This window comes from Hyperoodon ampullatus (genome assembly GCF_949752795.1).
Source record: "Hyperoodon ampullatus genome assembly, chromosome: 18".
In the NCBI taxonomy this organism is placed as follows: Eukaryota; Metazoa; Chordata; class Mammalia; order Artiodactyla; family Ziphiidae; genus Hyperoodon; species Hyperoodon ampullatus.
In genome coordinates this window covers 46,825,315-46,839,807 of record NC_136931.1, presented here as the reverse complement: position 1 = coordinate 46,839,807, position 14,493 = coordinate 46,825,315, and the positions used below count along the sequence as shown (strand labels likewise).

The window sequence follows — 14,493 nt, the reverse complement described above, 5'->3', positions numbered from 1 at the left end:
TGCAACGTTGAGGCCAAATGGCCGAGGCCCTTTATCATCATGCTAGCGCTGATGTGTTCTCATGGGCTAAGATGACAGTGAAATGCATCTTGCATTTCTTCTTCTACCAAAAGTGGGGAAATCAGATAAATTGAGAGGGATAGTTTTCAAGAAGAAAGGGAGGGAATTCAACCCCTTATGGAGATGAACAGTATTGTCCTATGTATCTCCTATGCAAAGTATGTCGTTATTGAGAGAATATAAGTGAAGACGCTCCTGTGAAACAAATCCATCACATCTCACTCATTTACTTCACCTAGTGGTCCCTGAAGGCCAGTGGTTCTCAAGTGTTTTGGTCTCAGGACCCCTTTATACTCTGAGAACTTATTGAGAACTTCAAAAACCTTGTGTTCTAGTGAGTTATATCTATAGGTACTTAATCTATTAGAAATTGAAACTGAGAAATTTTTAAAGCACAAGATACACAAGCACACAATCTACCAGACGTCAGAAGGATGACATCCTCACACATCATGGCGCCTTGCTGTCCACTCATGAGGGAACGAGAGTGAGAAAGACGGGAAACATCTTAGTAGTTTCCACCTTGTGGAGCCCTGGAGTAGTCCCCAGACTTTGCTCTGAGAACCCTTGCTAGGCATGTGAATTTACCCCTGTTTTAAGAAGATTGCAAGGAGGAAACTTTAACTTTCATTCCCTGCTGTTGCAACATAAATTCGAGGTTTTTTGAAGTGGGGAAAGATGGGGAAGAACAGAGACCAAATATCCTTCAGAAAGCTTCCTTGCAACCCCCAGTACACACCAACCCCGCACACCCCACCGAGCACTGGCCCTCCCAAGACAGGGGCCACAACGAGCCTCTGGCATAGGCCTTTGGCAGGGAGAAAAGACAACGGACTCTGGTTTGGAAAATAAGAGCTATAACCGGCCATTTTATTCCAAGACCGTTCACTGAGGGTTGGAGGGTAGCAGGAATAAATAGGGACTGGGGGCAGGGCGGCAGGGGTTGCTCTATGTTCTGCAGCACAACCCACACGTTGCTTTACCACAGCAGCCGCAGCAGAATGTGCAGATGGGGAAGTGGGTGTCTCGTCTCAGCCTCTGGAACACGGGCTGTGGGAAAGAAGGGTAGTGAGCGGGGCGTAGGCATGGGAAGGCGTGGGAGGCTCTGAAGGGAGTCCCAGGGGACCTCACCGTCAAGCCAGCTGCGGCTCCTGCTGTGTCCTGGGTCTGGACGTCTGCGAGCTGTCTTGTCTGTGAAAGCAAAAGGGGAATTGAGGACGGCAGGGCCCTGGCAGAACTCTCAGTCTCGCTCCCACTGACCAGCTCCTCCCCAGGGGTTGGCGTCCGCTGGTTCAGCTGGAATCCTAGGAGTGGCCTTACTTTCTGGCCTTTCCGCACCTTCCCACGGGTGGTTCTCCTGCCTACAAACATCCCAGATCTGTCTTCTCTCTCCACAGCTGCTCACTCTTCCGTAGCACTCTCCGTGGCCTGGATGCCAGTCCCTGCCTGTATCTTGTCCCTTACAACCCGTTCCCCATGTGTTATCCGTCAGATCTCGGCTTAAAAGCCTGCAGGGCTTCCCCTGTGCTTGGAGGAAGATCAGCGTTTGCACAGTTGCCCACAAGACGTGGCATGGCCACCCCCTCGGTCTCATCTCCAAGCACCGTCTCCTTCCCTTACCAAGCCCTCTAGTCCTCGGGGACACCATGCTTGCCCCACCTTGGTCTTGGCTGGCTGCCCCCTTCTCTTCTCCTCCCTGTCATAGGTCAAATAACATTTTCTCACAAAAGAGCCAGCCCTTGATGCCATCTAAAGAAGCCAACCCACATCATCACTCTCCCACCGTCTTTTATGTTATTCACGAATAGCATTTATTAAACACAAGCGTTTACTTGTTTTAAGTTCACTGACTAATTTCCCTGATGAGGATGTAAGCTCCACGAGAATATTCTTCTCTCATCTCCCTTGTTCACTGCTTGGTCACCACTGTCCAGAAGAGGACTTAACACAGAGTAGGCCCTCAATAAATAACTGTGGAATTAGATCAGGGCCCCCAGTCCCTGCCACTCAGTACCCCATCTCTGCACTTCGAGCAGCTGCCTGTCCCCCTTTGCTTGCCCTGAGCTCTGGCCCGTGCTGGGGCCTCCTGGTGCCCTCCACTGTCCCCTCCCAGGGGCCTGGCTCTCCCTTGCGATTCTGGCTGCCCTCCTGGGCCCAGACCCTGTGGGCTCTCACCTGGGGTGGGAGAATGAAGCCACTGGTCAGGCTGACCAGGAGAAGCAGGAGGCAGATGGCCCGGATCTGCGTGTTCAGTGCCATCGTGCTGTCCGTCTGGCTGTCCTTCTGTTACGTCTAGGACTTGCTCTGGTGTCTGGGAGCCCAGTTACAGTTGCTTTTATGGGGCCTCCTGGGGGGGGCGGGGATGCTAAGCCCCCTCCCCTTTGGCCCAACTCATTTCCAAGAAGGTGGTGGCGCCGAAAAGGCGGGAGAGATAAGCGGGAACAGAGTGACAGGGAACAGGGTTGTGTCACCCTCAGCCAGCAGAGGTGTGTCCAGGAGGTGGGACAGATGCGACCACAGACACATGCCTCTTGCCAGCCACCTGGGAAACACTTTCCCCGACATGACATCACCCTGTTGATTTCAGAAAAAATTCCACCTTTTGCCCCAGCAGCTGAACTGGTCGATGAGCAGGAGTGAGGCGCCCTCCTTCCCCACCCTTCCCCGGCCTCCTCAGTCACATGCCATATGGCTGTCACTTGCTGGGGAGGGAACATCATGACAGCCACGTGCAGGAGTCTGTGTCGACAGCAGCCCCCAGAACACGTACGGGGTCTTTTTTTTTTTTTTTTTAATGTGGACCACTTTTAAAATCTTTATTGAATTTGTTACAATATTGCTTCTGTTTTGTTTTGGTTTTTTGGCCATGAGGCCTGTGGGATCTTAGCTCCCCGACCAGAGATGGAACCCGCACCCCCTGCATTGGAAGGCAAAGTCTTAACCACTGGACCGCCAGGGAAGCCCCACCTGTAGGGTTTTTCAAGTGTCAGAAACTTAAGATGTGGCCCTGGTATCTGGGAAAGGTTCCTGCGAACTTTTGGCCAAAAAAGACAGTGGTGACAGTAATAGCTAACATCTGACTGCACCTTATGAGCTGGCAGATGTGATGACTCACTTTGGGGTTAACTCAGCCCGGGCCACCTATCCTCTGAGCAGCTCCTAACTGACCCATCCTGGGCTCTGCTCTGTATTCAGGGTGCTAGCTGCCTTCTCAGCCAGTGACCCCAGGGGCCAGGCTTCCTAGATCCTGCTCCTGAGGGAGGAGCCCACCATGCCCAGCTGAGGCTTACTTTCTTCACTTTTCAGGAGAGGAGCTGAAGGCAAAGATTAGGGCACTGCCCAAGCTCGGTCAGCCAGAGGCAGTCGGGACTTCAGCCCGGGCAGCCTGACTGGGGCCTGTGCCCTCATCACCAGGCTTTCCTGCCTCCCAGAAACCACAGGAGGGCACTGGGTGGGTCTGCTGGACCTGGCTCCTGTGGCTCAATGAGCAGATTGTGCACATCCCATCCCAACTCCAAAGTCAGGGGCATCGTGTTGGCACCTTGAAACCCACTGATGTGGGAGTACTTACACCACAGACGTTGGCAAACACTACAACCCAGGCTTTCCTCCGGAGGGCCGGCTCCCTGCCCACCATGGGAAGGGGAGCTGAGCTGAGGCTGCCTGACTGCGGCAACCTCATTGCTACCCACGACCTGAACCATCTTAGAGCGCACACGGCGCAGGAGAACAGCAAACCTTGACTCCAGAGATGGCCCCTTGGCCATTTTCCCTCTCCGACTCACTCTAGGGCCATCCAGTGTTAACCCTACGAGCCTGGGGATGGTGCTGTCAAGGAATGAACTCTTCTTCCTGGCCCCAAACTGCTGCCAGGGCCCACTCAAAAAGCACAAAAGTAGGGGGCCCCTGGGAAGTAATGCTGTTCCCTGCCATGTGCCTCCCCACTCACTCTATGTTAGGCCCCTCCGGCTGCACACGACCTCACTCTCAGACAGAGGAGTGGCCAGGAAAGGAGACAGGGCTCTTGGAAGGAAGAACCCAGCTGGGGGCATCTGGGATGGGCGCAGTGTGGCGAGCTCAGTCAGGTGACCAGGCCTAGATGCTGGGAGTGGCTGGAGTTGCACGGGGAGACACAGCAGCATCCCCCAGCACTGCCAGGCATCACTGCATCTCAGCTCAGGCCAGGTTTCATCATCAACCAGGGGCAGGGGTCACAGCACAGGCGCCAGAGTTGCAGTGCAAGGCGACAGGCTGACGGGCCAAGCCTGGCTTCCTGGCCATCTGCCCTCCCTGGGGGTGGGGGTGCTCAAGGCCAGGCCCCACCATTGGCTGGTGCAGAGGGGAGGGCGTCAGCCCAGAAGAGCAGGGCCAGGAGCCAGTCCTGTTTAGGAACTGGTGACACGGAAGACCCCAGCCTCTCCTCCAAACACATGGGACATGTCCTTGACCCTGGCTCCCCCTGTCCCCCACACCACATATGCAACACCTGGGGCTTCCACGAGGCTATTCATTCCTTAATTCCTTCATCCACACAACCAAAAGACTGGGTACCAGGCGGTACCGGATGGCAGGGACCAGCACACAGCCACGAACACAAGAGGGAGGCCCTGCCCTCAGGAGCCCTGCACAGACCCCCGACTCCCTCCCCACACCTGAGATGGACAGATACACAAGACAGACAAGGCGGGGCCACATGGGGCCAGTTTATTGCAGTTAAATACCTCTCTCTCTCTCTATTTTTTTGTCCATTTTTTCCATAAAGAAAATTAGAACACACTCACACACCCAAAGGGGAGCAGGGTTCCAGAAACAAGAGGTGGGGTGGGACGTGGCCTCCCTGCTGAGGTCCAGGCCCCAGGGCTGGCCCCCCAAAGGCTCCCCTCCTTCCCATAAGCACCCTGTCTCAGTACCTCTAGAGTCCAAGGAGGCGGTGGGGTATGGCAGGGGCTCTGTCCTCCTCCCTCTTGCCTCCAGGTGAGACCACTAGAAGTGCCAGGGCTGAGTGGGGGCCGGGAGAAGGGAGACAGACAGACGGGCAGGGAGGATATTGTTTCCAAGTTGAGGAGAGCAGTGGGTGCTTATCCACAGAAATGCATTATTTCTCCCCGTTTTTTTGTTAAAAATCTACTATAAAAAAACGCAGCTGGGGGAGGGGCGTCTGTCCCTCTCTGTGCTAAGGGCTGGGGAAAGGGACGGCAGGGGCCCGGAGGCGGCCCCCGCCGCACGGGGCGGAGGGCGTCACTGCCGGGCGCTCTCGCCCACCATCTCCAGGTTGTGCTGCTGCAGCTGGGCGCGGAGCACAGCGTTCTCGTTCTTCAGCTCCTCGATCTGCCAGACACGACGGGGCACAAGCAGCCAGGGCTGGCTCCCCGCGTCTCGGGGTTCCTGGGCGCGCCCCGCCACCCTCCCAGGCCTGCCGCTCACCTGCTGCCTCAGGAGCTCATTGTCCATCTGCAGCCGCTCGGCCTCCTTGAAGGTCTCCTGCATGCGCTGGTTGGTCTGGCGCAGCTCCCGGATGTAGTCGCAGGCCTTCGACAGGATCCCTCCTTTACTCTGGGGGGTGGGCATGAGCATCAGCGAGCACCGCCCGCTGGCCACCGCCCACCGGCTCAGCCCCGGTCGACTCCCGCCTCTGGCGGTCAGGCAGACCCTCTGCAAGGGGGTCGGGGGACGGGCCCGCCACAGCACTGAGGGCCGGAGGGCACTCACCGCGCCTGTCTTGCTATTATCTGCATTACAATCTGGAATGATTTTTGAAAGCTGGACGATCCAGTTGTTGATCTTGTCCCTCCGCCTCCGCTCCACTGCAGCAAGAACAGCAAGAACAAGGCTACGTTCACAGCGCTCCCTCTGTGCCCGGGCGATTCCCCTCCTAAGGCAGATGCCTTGAGAGCCGAGGCCACCCAAGGTCACACCGCCAGCAAGTGCGGGGCTCCGATCTGGACGGAGGCAGCTGGCTCCAGCCCACTCCGCATCGCTCCTCAAGAGGAACCCTCAAGTGCCACACGTACCTAAAGGCAGAATCGACAGCTGGGGGACTGCAGGGTTCGCTGTTTACCTGCCCAGCATGTTTTCAAAAATTTGAATCAACGTTTAAAAATTAGGAAACTTCACCTAACAATTGGCCTCTTTTGAAAACTGGAGTTGTGGCCACAGTGGGCACGTGTTCTTGGCAGGCAAGAATGGGCCAGAGCCCTTTACACCGGACCCGGGCACCCTTCTCCAGTCCCCACGGCCCCTGCATTTGATTCTCCACAGTGCTCAGGTCTCCCCACAGCTCTGGGCCTCATGATCCTATTGCTCTTTTCATCTTTAAAAATCACGGTCTGACCACGTCTCACTGGAAGGACTCCACTGGAAGTCCTTTTCCAGGGCCCCCACAGCAAGTTGCAGCTTCCCCGGCTGGCACTGCGGCTCTCAGGGGCCTGGCCCGTCAGGGCACTGGGTCACCCAGAAAGAAACGCTACGAACCCTCTCTTGAAGGCCAGGTTTGACAAACTTCTGGCAGATTTCACTTGAAAAGTCCAGATTTGTGATTTATTTCATAATCCACCACAATCTCACTCTGTCTGCTGAGTTGCGGGGAAGCTGCCCCCTTCAGGCAGGACTCGTATGTGTCTTTGCCCTGTCTTCTCATCTGGCCTGTCACGACCTATGACGGCGGCCTGGGGTCTGCCTGCACGGCAGCCTGAGACCCCTGGTTTGGGGCTCACTGAACAAAGCTATCCCAGCCCTTCGTACTAGGCAATTGCTGGGGACATACAAGAAAGCCCAGCTGCCCCTGCGACTCTCACCCACACACTCTCATCCCCCTGCCAGGGCAGCCCATGGACAAATGCAGGCGTGTCTATAGAGGAGCGGGGGCTGTAGGTGGGACCCGGCAAGGAGGGCAAAGGGGTATTTTCTCAGGGTTGGGAGACTGGGGGAGGGGTCGGGTGAGCGTGAGAAAGATGGGGTGGGCCAGAAGCTTGCCCCTGACTCTTCTCCTCCGCTGAGGCCAGCCCCACCCCTCGACCCGGCTGCTCCCTCAAAGGATGGGCCTGGCCACTAACAGGCACATCCAACTGTCTTCTCCGGGCACTTGCTTTTGCCCATTCGCTGCTGACCGGTCCTTCCAAGAGCCCCCCACTTCGGCCTCGGTGACAACACCCTCCCACGTGGACTCACTTCCTCCCTCACTCTCCTCTCTTTCCGCCGAAACCTCCCCCTACCACGGTAAGAATGGTGCCCAGTATTGAGCTTCGCCTGACCCTGGCCCCGGGGTCAGCGAGTACACAGACCTGGGCCCCATCACTACCGCGGTGAGTGAACCTTCCCAGCGAGGACGACCCTGTCTTACGGTCTCTGGGGACTCTGTGGTCCAAAACAGCAGCGGAACTAAGGGTCTGCCCAGGCCTGGCAGCACTGGCCACCACGTCCCTCAGCAGCGCGCTCCGCTCTAGGGGTTCAGCTGAGGAGCTCTAGAGCAGATGGCAGCCCAGCTCCTTCCCCTGCCCTCCCGCAGCCCGGCATTCCTTCCTGAGCCTGGGCACCGCACTGCAGCTGCATCCCCCACACACTCCTCACTTCAAGCCACCGGGGGCAGGGATGGGGGGTGGGGGACAGCAGTTCGCATTTGCTTCTTCAAAACTTACCGCCTGCCCTACTGTGTGCAGGGCACTCCGCGAGGCTGAAGTCCACGGTGGACTCAACCTCTGTCCTGCTGGCACTCACAGCACCAGCGTGATAGGCATGTGAACAGGAGACACTGACGCCACAGGACTGTGTGTTATATCTGCAGACCCTATCGAGTGCCTGGGGAACGCCAGGGTGGAACGATGCATTCTGCGTGGAGTGAGGTGGGGTATATCTTCAGAGAAGGATTTAGAAAGGAAACATTTGGGCTGGTTTCTGAGAGGAAGGACATCAGGCAGACAGGCATCAAGAAACCCAGAAACGGTGATATGGAAACACCTTGGAGGGTGCAGGGGGTGGCGCAGGGTGGCAGGAATAGATTGTAGAAACAGGTTGTGAAGCCCTGAATGCCCCGCTAGCAGGTCTGGACCTTGTCTTCTCTTCCCCTAGGGGTCTAGGCCCTCGAGTCTAGGGCCTTTCTTGGCAATGTGGTCAGGCCTGTAGCTTAGGAAGACCACTTCGTCACAACTGAAATGGAGGAAGGCCAGTTAAAACCAAGGCCATGTCCGTTCCTCAGAAGGCTTAAGTCACACCCATACGACATTTAAAACACAATTTAGAAGCAAAATCTGCCAGGACTAATGGGAGAAATGGGCAAATCCACAAATGTAAGACATCAACACTCTTCAGCAATTGACAGGACACGTAGATAAAAGAATGAGGTCAGAAAACCTGAGCACTGTCAGCCAACCTGACCCAGCTACCACCGACGGAACACTCCACACACAGCAGCAGATACACTGTCTTCTCAAGCACACACAGAGACTTTCACCAAAATAGACCATATTTGGGGCCGTAAAAGTAAGTCTCAACGAATTTCAAATAACTGAAATTATATACATAGAGTATGTTCTCTGACTACAACAAAACTCACTTAAAAATCAGTAACAAAAAGATAGCCAGAAAATCCATAAACATTTGTAGTTAAACAACACACTTCCAAATAACCCATGGCCATGGGTCAAAGAAGAAATCATAAGGAAAACTAGAAGTATTTTTAATTGAATGACAAGAAAGCACAACCTATCCAAACGGGATACAGCTGAAGCAGCACTGGACTGGAATTTGCAACTGTAAAGGCTTAAATTGAGAAAAAAGAAAGGCTTAAAATCATCTTAAGAGGCTGGGGGAAAACCCCTAGCAAATTAAACCCATATTAAGCAGAAGAAATAAATTAGTAACAGTACGAGTGGAAACCGATGCAATAGAAAAAGCAACTCAAAAATCAGACTTCATATAAAGACCTGGATTTCTGGCTTCTCAGAGGTCCTGGCAGTAGTGGGCCCAAATTCTGACACAGCAGCAATGGCTGGCACCACGAAGCCACCCTTCAGGCAGGACAGACACACAGACCCCAGTCCTCCACAGAGATCACCACTCTCCTTTCTGCCGCACTAAGTATCCTGACTCCCTCAGGCCCCTGAAGCATCTGTGGCCCAGAGATGGGCCCCTGTGGTACCAAGAAATGTGGGAAAGAGGGAAAAAGGAGACAGCTGATTTGAGGTCCACTTCAGCACAGCGTCTCAGGGCTTGTGGATGTGAGGGAAGAAGAGGGCAGAGTTGAAGCGGCCTGGCTCTCAAGTCTGGCTGGGGTAATCATGACAGGTGTGCCTTTTGCTGCTCTGGAAAAGGCAGGCTTTGGGAAGGAGGGACAGAAGGTTCTGTCTTGGACAAGCTGAGTGTGAGGTGTTTCAAGGACAACCAGAAGTGGAGAGTTTGAATGGGCACTTCAAAATATGGGTGCGGAGGAGATCCAGAGAGATGGAGCAGAAAGACAGCTCTGTGCAGTGCAGGGGGCGGGGGAAGCCCTGGGGGGACATCAGGGGGCAGTCTCTCCTTTTTGGAATCACATACTTTTCTGGATAAAGCTCGCAGACGCACTCCCGGGAGAAACGACAGACACCGACAACCGGGGATAGGGTCTGGGGGATACTGACCATCCCTGGGCCTGACGTTTCACTCTCCTGAGACCGCTAGAAGAAGGGGCTGGACCTCAAGAAACACTAACAGCCAAAGCACTTTCCAAACCTCGCCCATTGTGAAGAGTCACCTGAGGAACTTGTTGAAACATGGACTCCCAAGCTCCCCCTCTGACCTACCCATTCAGCACCTCGTGAGGACAGCCGTGACTGTGAAGCCCTGCCCTCAGGAGCAGGCTGGAAAGGAGAATCAGAGCAGGTAGAGCAGAAAGGAACATTCCCGAAAGGAGGGGAACGGGCAGGGTCAGATGCTTGGAGCGCAGATAGGAAAGGAAGCCAGTGGATTTGGCAATGAGGTCATCACGAGTGACCTTAAATAGAGCCGTTTTGATAGAGAAATGAGCCAGACTGCCAAGGGTACGGGGAGGCCAGGCAGAGGGTGGGTCAAACGCTCTGCAGGTTAGGAGAGAGTGGGCAGGCCACAGCTGGAGGGCAAGGGCAAGGTCACAGCGAAACTGATTTTTACAGGATGAGGAGGAGTCAAGACTTTGGAGCTGGATTAATCCAGTGAGAGACAGAGTGAGAGGAGGGTGGAGGGTGGCTGGCTGGTCTCCCGAGAATCGTCAGCTGCGGTCTTACCAGGAGGCACACCGCCCTGCTGGGGGCTCACGGCTCAACATGCTGCGCCCTCACTACGAGCCTCTGGGGTAGTCAGTCATGTTAACGCATTCTTTTTTTTTTTTTTTTTTTTTTTTTGCGGTACGCGGGCCTCTCACTGTTGTGGCCTCTCCCGTTGCGGAGCACAGGCTCCGGACGCGCAGGCTCAGCGGCCATGGCTCACGGGCCCAGCCGCTCCGTGGCATGTGGGATCTTCCCGGACCGGGGCACGAACCCGTGTCCCCTGCATCGGCAGGCAGACTCTCAACCACTGCACCACCAGGGAAGCCCATGTTAACGCATTCTTAAGAGGACTAAACAGGCGCGGAGGTTAAGAACCAGCCTAAGGTCATACAACCAGTACGCAGTAGAGCCAGGACTGCCCAGGTAGCCCACTGGAGACCCCTGAAACCTGTCACACCCAAAACCAAGCTCACACTCACCCCTTCCCTTTAAATGAACCTGACCCCGCCATGAAAGCCTGATTCACGAAATCCTGATTCTGCAGCCTTGTGCTCTTCCGCCCCACAGCTCGGGCCCCCACAAGCCCCGTTCAGGGCCCGCCCTGTCTGAGGCCCACAGCTGCAGTCAACTCTTGTTTCCCTAGCCTCTGGTGCCCCATCACCCTCACCATCCAGCCTCCATACACAATCCCTCTGCTTACTTCCCCTCGAAGCAGAATAAAGATCTAGGAACGGGGACCCTGGGAGGGCCTCTGACAAGGCCCCACATGATCTGGCCCTGGCCAGGCCACCCACGACACCACCAACTTCCTCTTATCTTTCCTAAAACCTGCTCTTCTTCAGACACACCAAGTCTGTTCCAGCCCAGGCCCGGGCGTTTGCACTTGCTTGTCCCTCGCTGCCTGGGACTCTTCCCATTCAGGCCCCTGCTCAACCGTCACTTCTAGAGAGGCCTACAGAGCACACTGCCGCCATAACCCTCCATCTCCTTACCCGGGCTTATCTTCCTTCACGTGACACATGACTTATGTTCCCTGACGTCTTATTGTAGCTTTCTGTAGTTTCTGTCTCTCCCACCAGAATGAACACCCTGTGAGAGCCAAGGTGTCTGTTCCATTATCTGCTGCTGTATCTGAGGCCTAGAACAGGGGCTGGCACACAGTACGTATGTGCTGAATGAATGCCTGAACTCACTGAGCAGCTTAGATCACAGCCGCGTAAGTCCACCCCCCAATCAAACACCTTTAGGACTCTCAGGTCCTCACCCTGACGTTCAAGGCCTTCCTTGACCCTCCCAACTCTCTCCTCCCAAGCACTCCACATAGAACCTCTGCTTTAACCAAACCAGCACCCACGAAGCAAGCTCACTCTACCCTGCCTTCCTGTGCTTCCCTCTGCTGGACAGGCACTCCCAAAGGCCACTTCCCTGGGGGAAACGTCATCTGATCCCCCAGTCAGTGTTCAGTCAAACAGCCTGAACTACTCTGAGCTTCCTGGACACTCCAAACTAGGCCCCAGACCTGGCACGGGGCATGTACTGCCCAGCCTAGTATCCACCTTCAGAAAATATCTACTGAATGATGGCTATTTGGGTGGAAGTATCCCCTGGACATGCTCTGGCCTCAGCCAGAGACATGGACTTCTTGCAGTTTCATCTTCAGATGTACTCTCTCTCGGACCAGAGCTACTTCGGGAAGTTAGGCTGGTAGAGGCGTGGGGGGCTTGAGCAAAACAGCTGCTTCATGGGAAGGCAGGTCCAGGTGAGCCAGACCAACCCAACTTTCCAAGAGGAGCAGGAAATCCATACATGAATGTGAAACTTGCCATTTAAAATACTAGTAATTAATTCAAAGTCACTAGCCAGGATGCTAAACACACTGCAGCTCAAGCCTCCTGCCTATTTGCTCGCGACAGCGAACCTCCACACTTCTGCTTTTCCAGCATTCGACAAGCACCTCTCACGCACTTGTCGCATGCCTGCTGATCTGTGACTCCAAGCACCGGGCCAGGCTGTGCCCGTGAGACCCAGTAGCTCCACCCCGACCTTACCTTCATTATGTTGAGCTCTCCTTCTCTCATCCCGTGGTGTCCTGGTTCCGTCGATTTTCCTAGAAAAGAAAAGAAAAAATAGGTGCATGTTACCTCCAGCTCATTGGTCCAAACATTTATTAAGCAGTCAGACTTAAAAATGATCTCTGCAACACATATCCATATGCAGAGAGAGAAAAAGAAAAAGAAAGAGACAGAGAGAGAGAGAATATGGCATTTTCTTTACTTAAACTAAAGAAACAAAAACCGACCAAAAAATACACCAACTGCCTGCCGTGTACTCTACTGCCTGGCTCCGATGTCAGAAACACATTCCCTTCCTTGGGCCCCCACACCAGGCCCTCCCAGTGTCCCCTACTCCTGGGACCAGGTCTCCTGCACATACGGGGAGTAGGGGTGTGTCCGGGGTGCAATTGTCCTCTGCGTTCCTGTCTGAAGCACGTCCTGGGGCGTCATCATGACATAGAACTGGCCTGCAGGGAAAGCAGGGATTAGTGCTAAAACTGGGGACAGAGTCAGAACTGGCTGGGGGAGCTTCCCTCCCTGCTAGGCCTGTTGCCTCCCCTGCCTTCCGCCCTGGCCCCTTCCTTCCTTTACCTCCAGCCTGCAAGCTCTGGTCTGTGGTCTGTACGGACACAGCCGTGGTATCTCCCACACTGGACGCTGGGAAATAGGCAAATCGTGCCTCCCCACTGACAGCCTCAGCTGCAGGGCTGCCACCATTGCTGAAGGGATTTTGGATTACAGCCTAGGGAGTAGGAGGACAGAGGCCACCCTTAGCCATCTTTGTTCCCCAATCCATCCCCTAGTTGCCATAGTTGATGTTTACTGCATTCTCTAGGGAGAGTGGGGAACCCCTCTGTGTGTGCCACTCTGCCCTGTGTCTCACAGCCCTGGAACTCGACAGATACTCAGCAATCACTTAGTGAACTGACCCACTTTTAACTCTTAAGAGACTTTCCTGTTACCGTGATCCCCCTTTCACACACACACACACACACAAAAAAAAGTTCCAAAGATCTTGCCCCAGGTTTCATCGTGCAGAATAGATTCCACCTGAGGGCCTGAAGGCAGCATCTTGGTCCCACGTGCCCCACCCCCTGGGGCTCCCCAAGAACAGAGTCAGTGTCCCTTCTCCATCCCCCCAGGGGTTGCTGGGCACCTACCAGTGGGAAGGGCGCTGCGGGACCTGGGGGCACAGAGGCAGCAGCGGGGCCGGGGCGCTGGGTGGCCCCATCCACACCCACCTGGGTCACAGCCTGCTGCCCCCCCGCGAAGGCAGCCGTAGACACGACGCTGACGGCGCCTGCTGTGTCGCCCTGGCCGTCCAGCTGACCATCAGTCACCTGGACTACGCGGTATGTCACCTGCAGGGGGCGGCAGAGAAGGAAGACCCGCGCTGGGGCCCGGGTAGGGGCCAGGTCCGAGCCCCTCCCAGCCCGCCCACTCTACCCGGGGCTCAACCCTCCACTTGCCCGCCGGTCTCCGGGCCCGCAGGCTCACCTGTCCTCCATTATTCTCTGTGCGGAATTGGTACTGGATGTTGTGGTCGCCGAACGCCGCCTGCTGGACGCTGGCGATAGCCACCGCCGTCTGCTCCTCCGCCCCAGGGCCGTCCCCGCCTGCGGTCGGAGGAGGGTAGGGGGGATGGTCAGAGGTGGCGCGGGCCAGGGCGCTCCCAGTGCCCTCCCGGGCGCAGGTCGCGGCCCCGATGGGCCCCGCGAGCACTCACCTTCCTGCAGCTCGACGCCCTCCTCTGCCTCGGGTCCCTTATCGTGACTGCGGGGAGGACGGGAAGAAGAGGGGGTCAAGGTTGCCCGCGCCCCCGCCCCTTCGCCCAGGTGCAGGGCCCCCATCCCGCCCGCCCCAGTCTGGGGCTGCGGCACCGCCAGGTCCGGGGTCCAGGGATATTCGCGCGGGTCCTCCCTCCCTCGCGGCCTCCATTTTGAGCTGGGCCCGGCGGCCGCTCGGGATCATGGCGGCCCGGCCGCCAGGCCGAAGGGCCGGGGCCAGGGCGCGCGGGGGCGCGGACCGGCCGGGCTCCCTTACCTGGCGGCGGCAGCAGCAGCGGTAGCCGAGGCAGCAGGATCCAGACCCGGGTCCAGCATGTCCATGGGGGGGGTGGGGGCGGGGGGGGCGCCGGGCCCGGGGGGGAGGGGAGGGGAGGGGAG

At 56.2% G+C, this 14,493-nt stretch overlaps 2 protein-coding genes across 3 annotated transcripts; both read right to left on the bottom strand.

Annotated features, from left to right (window-relative positions):
* Positions 1 to 960: 960 nt before the first annotated feature.
* On the bottom strand, positions 961 to 3,073 carry HAMP (hepcidin antimicrobial peptide). Its single transcript, XM_079723131.1, has 3 exons — positions 2,236 to 3,073; positions 1,192 to 1,251; positions 961 to 1,110 (listed from the first exon to the last, which is right to left on the bottom strand). Exons 1-3 carry the CDS (start codon positions 2,317 to 2,319, stop codon positions 1,009 to 1,011), a joined length of 246 nt encoding a protein of 81 aa, XP_079579257.1. The 5' UTR covers positions 2,320 to 3,073; the 3' UTR covers positions 961 to 1,008.
* A 1,664-nt stretch (positions 3,074 to 4,737) lies between these two features.
* Positions 4,738 to 14,436, bottom strand: USF2 (upstream transcription factor 2, c-fos interacting; the record flags this gene model as incomplete). Of its 2 annotated transcripts, none has more annotated exons than XM_079723114.1 (10): positions 4,738 to 5,388; positions 5,485 to 5,613; positions 5,770 to 5,864; positions 12,323 to 12,381; positions 12,708 to 12,795; positions 12,920 to 13,070; positions 13,489 to 13,689; positions 13,826 to 13,944; positions 14,055 to 14,101; positions 14,372 to 14,436. In XM_079723114.1, the coding sequence occupies 10 exons, from the start codon at positions 14,434 to 14,436 to the stop codon at positions 5,299 to 5,301; spliced, it is 1,044 nt and encodes a 347-aa protein (XP_079579240.1). In that variant the 3' UTR covers positions 4,738 to 5,298. The 2 variants fall into 2 exon arrangements, with proteins under 2 accessions (XP_079579240.1, XP_079579241.1); XM_079723115.1 differs by having other exon boundaries at positions 4,738 to 5,058.
* Between the last annotated feature and the right edge of the window lie 57 nt (positions 14,437 to 14,493).